Source organism: Montipora capricornis, chromosome 10 (assembly GCF_036669925.1).
Source record: "Montipora capricornis isolate CH-2021 chromosome 10, ASM3666992v2, whole genome shotgun sequence".
Taxonomy (NCBI): Eukaryota; Metazoa; Cnidaria; class Anthozoa; order Scleractinia; family Acroporidae; genus Montipora; species Montipora capricornis.
Window position 1 is genome coordinate 66559178 of NC_090892.1, and position 9469 is coordinate 66568646.

Below are 9469 nucleotides of genomic sequence, written 5' to 3' on the forward strand. Positions count from 1 at the left end.
AATAACTTGAAATCTCGTTAAGAAAAATTATTAAACCCAGTAGTCAAGTCCGGATTGAGATCGCCAAAACTCTCTCTATCATCGATTCAAAACTCAACAAAAGCTACAAGTAGTAAATAGTTCTCAGAAACTACAACAGTTCGTCCTGATTCTACACTCGAACTGAACAAAAAAACCCAAAAAACCCTCGTCATCGTTTCTCGAGAGAACAGACAAACAGCCGAAACTGTTCTGTGCCTGCCCCTTACGGCACTGAAAAAGTACCGTACGTTGTACAATAGTACTTGACCGTGACCCTTGGCCGAGAAACTATTCATACTTCATGAATATTCATTAGCCCTCGTGCGTATTATATAAGCATGAGTTAATTATTCATAGTTGTCAGTTTTGCCTAACTTTGGTTGGAACCGTGTCAAGATGACCGAACCGGAGCGTCCGTCTGACGTGAACGTCCCGTCGAGCGCTCAGCGAGTTTTGCAACCCCTTCAAGGTTCTGTTCAGCAAACCACTCCGCCGTCTTCGTCTTTATCTCAGGCTGGTGCTGGGACAACATCGGGAACAACTGCGAGCGGCGAAAATGTGCTCCAGAGTTCTTCACTGGGAAACGCCGCGGGGACGAATGTGCCGGATAATTCGGCGGTGAGCCTTGAGGTATATGTCCGCTGCAATGTTTTCCTTTTAGTTTCGTATTTTATAGCTGGGGTTCGTCGGTATTTTTTTTTTTTTTTTTTTTTTTTCTTTGGTTGCATCACGTTGCATTTTCTTGTTTATGTTTCCTTCCGGTTTCTCGGGAGCCGGTCTTAATTTTCGTGCTTCGAGCACGTGATTGTTGACTTATTCCTTTGGACTCGCCGCGGTTCGGTTCCTCAAATGTTGGGGGATAGGTTGTTGTTTTATATTGTGTTTCTTCTGCTGTTGCTCTCGTTTATTCTTATGAATTAGGGTTTGCAATATTTGGGAGCTGTTTCTTATTTTTTGTTCGGGACGGGAAAAATTAGCTATGCCATTGACACCCTTTTTTCTTACTTGTCCCTTGGGAAGGGCGCGGGGCGTGTGGTCTCGGCCAAGGTTTGTTTCTGTTCTGAGCCACGAGGTGGCGTCAAAGGGAATAATAATGGAGAATTATTAAAAAAAATGGTTAGGAGCGATTGTGCAGCATGTCTGCTCTGAGCCACGAGGTGGCGTAATAAAGGAAAAAACGGTCGAGGACCGATTGGGCAGCGTGTTTGCTCTGAGCCACGAGGTGGCGTGAAAAAAAAAAAAAAAAAGGAAGGAAAATGGTCGAGGACCGATTGAGCAGTGTGTCTGCTTTGAGCCACGAGGTGGCATGGGAAAAAAAAAAAAAAAAAAAGGGAAGAAAATGGTCGAGGACCATTTGAGCAGTGGGTATGCTCTGAGCCACGAGGTGGCGCGATAGAAAGTAATAAAAAAAAAAAAAAAAACAAAAGAAAACGGTCGAGGACCGATGAACAGGGCGTCTGGTCTGTTCGCGGAAATAGATGGCGTTAGATCCATTTCAACCAGACCTCGTGGAGGAGAGGAGGTTATTTCGCTAGGTCACTTGGTGGCCGTGTGCTTTATTTTACGGGTTGTGAGAACTGATGCGAAGGTTCGTTGTAATTTTATGTTGAGAATTTGGAATTGCATCAGGGTATGAAATAATAAATTTAAAGGAAGAGGATATGTGATTTCGAAGGATACAGTCTCAGTGTAAAGTAGGGACTGGCTTAAGGATATCAAGGAGTTATATGGCGTTTTCTCCTTTTGTTATGTTCCGAACACAACGGTCAGTTCACTCAAGAAGGAGTTGGATGAGTGGAAGAAGAAAATCGATTCATCGGCAATCGAGTGCGCGCTGTCTACTCTCCAAATGGTGATCTCGCGCCCAGCTGCTCTTTTTGATCCATATGCGGCGATCGCCGCCCTGGATGAAGTGGTTAATGTCACCAAGGAAAGAAAGGATGAAAGAGCTTTACGATTTGAAGTAGTGCTGAGGCAGTGCCGTCCTTTATTAGGCAACCCGTGCCTTCAACAGGTGTTAATAAAGTTGGTGGCGTCTAAGGATGAGGCCGAGGTGGCAAAGGTTATTTCCAAGGCAACTAAGCCGCACGCGGCAGTAAGTCAACCTTCGTTCACTGGACGGACGCGTAGGCCTCCAGCTCCATATCAAAGGCGTGGCTCCAATTACAGCCCCAGGCCGCCGTCGGCGAGAAAGTGCTGGGTGTGTGGAAAGGCGGGTCATATTTCGCGCTCTTGCCCAGATAAACGTTAAGATTGTGAAATCATTGGAAGTTTTCCTGTTCTGGAATGGAAATCGGGATTGTCTTGATATTTGTATTGACAATAATAAAGTGTAAAGACACTATTAAATATGTGATGTTTTATTTTTTTTTTTCCTTTAGTCTGTGGTCTCGAGGTTGGGAGAATGACCCCACAAGCGTTTTGCCTTTAGGCATGCCCTTGAGCCCGATTACTCGGGCTACGGTGGTCATTTCCTCCGAACTCGGATTTGCAGTCTCCATTTAAGTACGTCCTTTTGATTCTCTTTTTTTTTTTTTTTGGTGTTTTGGTTCTAGCCTAAGTCAAAACGTCTCAAGGGAGATACGATGATCTTTATGCCGTTAGAGGCGGAGGAAAGAAGCAAGCATGGCAAAATCCGATGGTTGTCTTGGGAGGGTAATCCGAGTTCGGAGAAAATGACTTCAGAAGACGCTTGTTTAACCCATGTTCAAGGCATTGTTGCGGGGGAAACTCCCATCTTACGGGATCTGTTGTTTCGTGATCCGGACTCCTTTCGTTCGGGTCAACTTCGTACTCGAATTGAACTCTGGGAAAAAAATTTGGCCGGGCACGAACCTGCGAAGGATGTCTTGGAATGGTTGGAGCATGGGGTGGATGTCAAGAAGTTCATGAAGCCCTTTAAGGGAGCTTTTATGGGCATAAAGTATGAGAGTGCGGAACCCCCTACTATGATTTTCAAGAATCACTACTCCTGCAAACAGTTTTCGAAGTTTGTTACGGAAACAATTTTACAGCGTATTGAAACAGGGGCGATCCGTGTTTGGGGTAAAGTGGCGGAAGTGCCGCCGCCCCATCTCGTCCTTCCTATGACGATTGAACCGCAAAAGCCAAGGTTATGCATTGATGCCCGGTTTTTAAATTTGTGGATGGCAGACACTCCCTTTTCACTGGAAACGCTGGTTGGGGTGCCTCGCTTCGTGTATCCCAACTCCTACATGAGTAAGATTGATGACAAGTCTGGTTATGACCATATTTTGCTTTCTACTAGTTCTCAGCAGTTTTTTGGTATTGAGTGGCTGGGGTGGTGGCTCGTTGGAGTTACGCTTCCTTTTGGTTGGAAAAATTCTCCGTTTGTTTACCAGACTGTGGGTTTGGGTCCGACAAATTTTTTCAGGGGTTTGGGGGTCGCATGTTCTCTGTATATTGATGACCGTTTGAATGGGGAACTGTTTGCTGTGAAGGGGTTTTGGTCACGCCCATTGTCGGAGAGGACGTCGGAATACAGCTATCAATCTGCGGTGGCGGCTTTGTATATAGTCTGTTCGGTTCTTGTAAACCTCGGTTATTTTTTGGGCCTCTCCAAATGTGTTCTTGGGCCTGTAACTAGGATTTGTTATTTAGGCATGATAGTGGATTCTGTAGCCCAGGCCTTTTGCATTCCTGAAGATAAGAAGATGAAGTTTGCTCAGCTACGCGAGCAGATACTTTTGCGTGAATCTATTATCCACTTGAAGTCTTTGCAGAGGCTAATGGGGAAGTGCAATTCATTCTCCTTGGCTTTCCCGGCGACTAAATTTTACATCAGAGAAATGGCGGCGTCAATCTCGCAGGCTTCCGGAGGTGGTGAGGTGAATTTCTCTCCGAATCTGAGAGAGGAAATTATGTTTTGGAGGTTCCTTGATAGTTGGGAAAAGGCGATTCGGTGGAGGAGTGAACGGCACGTAGCTATCTCCTTGACGTCAGATTCTTCGTCCTTCCGTTGGGGAGTTGGAATTCACCTTCCTTCCGGGACAATTTCTGTTGGTGACTACTGGGAAGAAACTGTTCGAAATGAGCATATTAATGTGAAGGAGATGTGGGCCGTCCTCAAGGGATTACAGTCACTTCCTGAAAGCGTTTCTGATTGCAGGATTGATGCTCAGGTAGACAGCATGGTTGTTCTCCACGCTTGGTCCGGCCGTGGGCCACGCTCTAGGAAGTTAACTCAGATCTCGCAATTGATTTTCCAGTTCTTGGTGGATAGGAACATGTCCCTAGAAATGTCTTTTGTTCCTTCTCACTTGAACGAGGCAGATTGGTTTTCCAGAAGATTGTCTCGCTCCGATGCCATGCTTTCTCCGAGGTCTTGGGAAATCGTCCAGCGTAGTTTTGGTGGAATTAATGGCCATGATCTTGATTTGATGTCGTTGGATTCCAACGTTCAACGTGACTGGAGTGGAAACCCGTTAAAGCACTTTACGCCCTACCGTACGCCAGGATCATCGGGTGTTAATGTTTTTAACCAAGACCTCTCTGTGTGTGATGGTGACCGCGTCAACGCCTACGTTTTCCCGCCATTTGCATTGATTGGTCCTCTTTTGCGTTTCCTCATATCGGTAGATGCGGTTGTTACGGTGGTGGTACCATTGATGTCCCCATTACCCGGGTGGTGGCCGTTGTTAAATGCGGTGTCCAGCAACAATGTTTTGGTGGCCGAGAAGGGATCACTGGATGCGCTTCTTCTTCCGTCGAAGGATGGATTTAGACCTGGATCCTCTCCATATAGCCTCTGGGCATTTAGGATGGGAAAGAGCATGTCGTAACAACTTAACAGGAGGAACTATTTTCTCTTTTTTTTTTTTTTTCTCTTTCAGTCTTTGCCGTTAGTGCCCAGACTTTTTCAGCCATCGGTGTCATGTCCGGCTTGTTCCAAGCCCAACGACTTTGATTTCCGTTATTGCCAGAGATGTGGTTACCAGCGTCAGACGAGATCATATAAAACTTTGAAGAGCCTCAAGGCCCCTGTCGATTTGTGTTCTATAAGGGAGCGGAAGAAAGTTTTGGTTGCTAAGCAGCAGGCTACTCCTTATCAAAAACAGAGAAGTGCTTTAGAGATGGAGTTTTTGCAGTTCCTGGAAACCACCTCTAAGAGGGACATTTGTGCGGCTATACCAGACGACGTAGTAGACTTTTTGATCTGGAAAGATAATTTTGGCAAAACAGTGGTACACATGGTTGCTTGCCCGTTCTTTGGCGAGAACAGGGTTTCTTCTTGTGTTTGCCCTAAGCGTTTAGCATATGGCTCCGTTGACTCGATTATTGGAAAACTGAGGGCTATGTTTAATAAGTATGGGAGATCAGCAACAGATAGTCTTTTTCCGGGGATTGCCAACCCTGCAGCTTCACCATTGGTTAAGTCCTATTTATCAGCCGTCAGGGAGGAACAGCTCGGTGCAAGAGTCGTGCAGAAACAGGCTGAACCTTTTTTTTTTGCAGGATTTGGTGCTTTTATCGTCAGAAATAACCAAGCGCTTGAACTCACATGTTCGCTCTTCGGTGCAGTTATTTGTTTTGGCAAGGGATCAGGCCTTTTTTAAGGTACAATTTTTTAGTCGTGACAGAGCTGGAGATCTTGGTCGAGTGAAAACAAAGGGGATTCTTTATTTCCCGGAAAAGAAGGCTCTACTCTTTAACCATACATTAACTAAGTCCCTCCGAGACGGAACCTCGAACGTTTTTGCCCTCAAGCGTCATCCAGATTCTACTATTTGCCCAGTTACCGCAGTGGAAGTTTACATTGCTGTATGCGACCTGTTAAAAATTTCTATCCGACAAGGATATTTGTTTAGACCCCTCAACCCATCTGGTGAAATTTTGCCGGCACCTTTTGAGTCGGCTACCGCTCAGGCACGGCTCTCGACGTATGTTCGCCGGATTCCAGCTTTTGTTAATCGGAACGTTACCTTACATGGTCTAAGGAGTGGTTGTGCAATTTCGTTGGCTATTTCCGGGGCGAAGCTTGATACGATCATGGATCACGTGGGATGGAAGTCCTCGTCGACAGCACGTCATTACATTAAGTTGAATCAGGTTCTTGGCCTTGGTGGAGCAGCGGATACCATGTCTTCGTTGGAGGTGGATTTAACAAAAGTTTACAAGCAGTATAATGACCTGCAAGGTTTTACCTTTGCTTTCTAAACATTAGGCTTACTTTCTTTCTGATATGGTGTGAATGTATACGCTGAATGCATGTTTCAAGGTGTAAAGCTTGACTATGTCTGATTTTCTCAAACTTGAGCGTTGTTACAGTTTGGTTTTCTTGTTTTTGTTAGAGATAACTTTAGTGAATATTTACTGGAATGTTTTCTTCAGCTTGAATGTGCTATTTCGGTTTTCACTAATTCGTTTGGGGGTGCCCTGTCCAGTTAGCTCTGTAGAAATAATTTTAAATGTGTTGGCATCTTTTATAGTCGTGCTCGCATATTAGTGAGGGTTGGAAATTAGGGTGATTTTCGTTAAGGATGGGTGAGGTTGGGGATTTATTTTGGTTGTGGGGATAAGCCAGCGAATTCCTCGGCGATAGTGAGGCGCAGTCTGGGGTGACTTTCCCATAACTAAATGCTAATGAGTATGCAGGAGGGATAATGAACTATTCATACTTCATTAATATTCATTAGCCCTCGTGCGTATTATATAAGCATGAGTTAATTATTCATAGTTGTCAGTTTTGCCTAACTTTGGTTGGAATCGACCCACCCACCCACCCCTGGCCCTCTGCTTACTCTATTAGCACTCTTCATGTTTTCCCCAGCGAGCTTGCTCGTCTGGGGTGACTTTCCCATAACTAAATGCTAATGAGTATGCAGGAGGGATAATGAACTAATCTTAGCCAAAAGCCCGAGAAGCGACCAGGATACGGGATAATTAGGTAAAAAAAATTGTGGGGATACGGGATTCTTAGTCTCTAGGGGGGGGGGGGGGGGAAGGGGGTGGAATTGAGGAGATACGGGATATTTTTAAAGTAAGAACGCATTGCGTGTGGTAGTGCAGTAACTTGACAGTGTTTTTTTCCATAACTGTCAACTGAGCTCCGTTTTGTTTTTTCCAAGAGATTCAAGTTCTTGCACAATATGTAGCTCTAATAGTACACGACATTGTTTGGTACCGTAAATCATTACGGTGCCATGGTAGACATCTTTGCTATATACCCTCTAAGAAGACATGTGGTTCAGTAAAATACCAAGCCCAGAACGATTGAAGAAAATAAAAGGAAATCGAGAAACATTTGGCTTCAAAGCTGACATGTTGATCATTTACAACTTCTTTTTCACCACAAGCTTAAGCGTGTACTCTGAGCTTCTCACACCTTTCCAAGACCAATGTTACTAAAGTTAAGCCCTTTCCAGGGGGGTTGGTATCTGGATGGGGGACGTCAAAATATGCGACTTTTGCTGCCAGGAACATACGACCAAAAATTCTATTTTAACGCTCAAAAATGCGAACAAAGCAAGGTACAGATTTTGCTAGCCTGCTTTATGCAAAACAAATATTGACGACAAAGTAAATAAATATATTAATATGTAGTTTTTAAGGAGAGCAGAAGGAACTTTTAGGAAGTGTCGATCGAGAATAAAACAATTTGCCATCAGCGAAAAACATTTCGGGAGATTTTTGTTACGTTCCATCAGAGTTCACTTTTGGTCATACAAGTAAAATCGCAAAATCGAAAGTGACATCGATTTTAGCGGCCGCCTGTGATCAAGTTATACCTTGCGTGTTTACTGACAACTCACGAAACAAAGGATGCATCTGTGACAAAATGACGGCATAACACCTGGTTCTTGTTAGTGCGTTTTTTTTTTTCTTTCAAGTGTTATAAAGTTCGACAAGATCTATATGCGAATGTAACACAAAGATCACAATCGTTGATGCTAGTCCAAGTGTCAGCTGAAGTTAAGCTCCTCCGAATGAGGTTAGTACTTGGATGGGGGACGGCTGCGAAGTCCCCGTGACGGCGAAAGCTAATTCGTTTTCTTTAAACTTGATTTCATTTTTTATCTTGTTTGGCCGTTGAAAGCTATTTTCCTATTTTCTTTCTACGTCAAAACGGCGAACAAACTGGTTCCCAAGAAATATTGGAGTACGTATTCGTTCTATGCAAAATGCTTTGAATGAAGTATTCGTTCTATACAACATAATAATGTTCACAGTGGAACACACAAGTACGAAGCAAGATCTAGAAATAACGTAGAAAATTCTCCTTACCTTTAAAGCTTGCCTTTCTCAGAGAAAAAGCATCTATCCACTTTATCGAATAGTTTAATACTGAAACAATCATGGCGGGCGGAAAGATTCTATTAGAAATGTTTCACCGTTCTGACGGAAGTGTGTCATGGTGGCCGAGTGATTTAACGCGCTTGCAGAGAAGAATCGTGATGGTTTGGGAAGTATAGGAGTTCTCCTCGGGGCAGGGAAGATTGGAAATACTGGAGGGAATAAAAGTCAGTCCACCCGATCGGAGATTAATTCAATATCCGTGGGGTATGCACATTTGTGGCTACCAACAAAAAAAAGATCTCAGCCCGGTTTTAAGACGTGGATGCCTTCGGCATTCCACGTAGTAAATGTCTTTTATATAATTTATGCGCTTTATGATACACTTTAATAACCCTACTTAAAGTACATACGCACGTGGTGTGGGGAAATAATGTGTTGTGTTGATCCGCCATCTTGCGTGTGTTGTTCCTTTGTTATAACACTTCATGGTGTCAGAATCGGGATGGAACACCTGAAACCGCCTGAGCCTCTGCTATTGAGTGCGGCGACAAATAAAGCCGAAGCATGGAGACGCTGGAAAATGTCCTGGGATCTCTACAAAGTTGCGAGCGGACTCGACCAAAAAGAGGAAAAGATTCAAGTTGCCACGCTACTTTATGTGCTAGGAAAAGAATGTGTGGAGATTTTTTCAAATTTTGTTTGGACTTCCGAGGGAGATCGGGATAAAATTGCGGCCGTAGAAGAGAAGTTCAACTCTCATTGCGCTCCGTTGACATCAAGGCACTTCAACCGCTTTCTGTTTATCGAACGAAAACAGCACGAGGGAGAAACAGTCGACGAATTTTGTAGCGACTTGAAAACTCTAGCTAAGAACTGCGACCTTGGTGATAAAGAAGATTCGTGGATTACGTCTATGTTCGTGCTGGGCCTCAAAGATCCACATTCAAAAGAAAGGCTGATGGAGAGAGAACAGAGCTTAGAGAAAACGTTACAAGCTGCTCGTATTGCCGAAACAAGCAAACAGCACATGAAGAGCTTAAAAGAAGAGAACAGCAGAGTTGAGAATGTGGATGTAGTGGGCGGAAAAGGTTTGAAGTCCCAATGGGGAACGCCTTGTGGGAATTGTGGTATTCGGCATGCACCATCTTCTTGTCCTGCTGTAGGTAGCCCAGCGTTGTCAATCAATGGTTTC

General features: G+C 44.2%; 1 protein-coding gene across 1 annotated transcript in view; it reads left to right on the top strand.

The window, feature by feature from the left end:
- Window positions 1-8443: 8443 nt before the first annotated feature.
- LOC138018447 (uncharacterized) overlaps window positions 8444-9469 on the top strand; it is a 14042-nt gene continuing 13016 nt past the window's right edge. Inside the window, exon 1 of the mRNA XM_068865075.1 lies at window positions 8444-9436. Coding sequence (XP_068721176.1) covers window positions 8708-9436 — 729 coding nt within the window. The 5' untranslated portion in view covers window positions 8444-8707. The remainder of the gene's footprint in view (window positions 9437-9469) is intronic.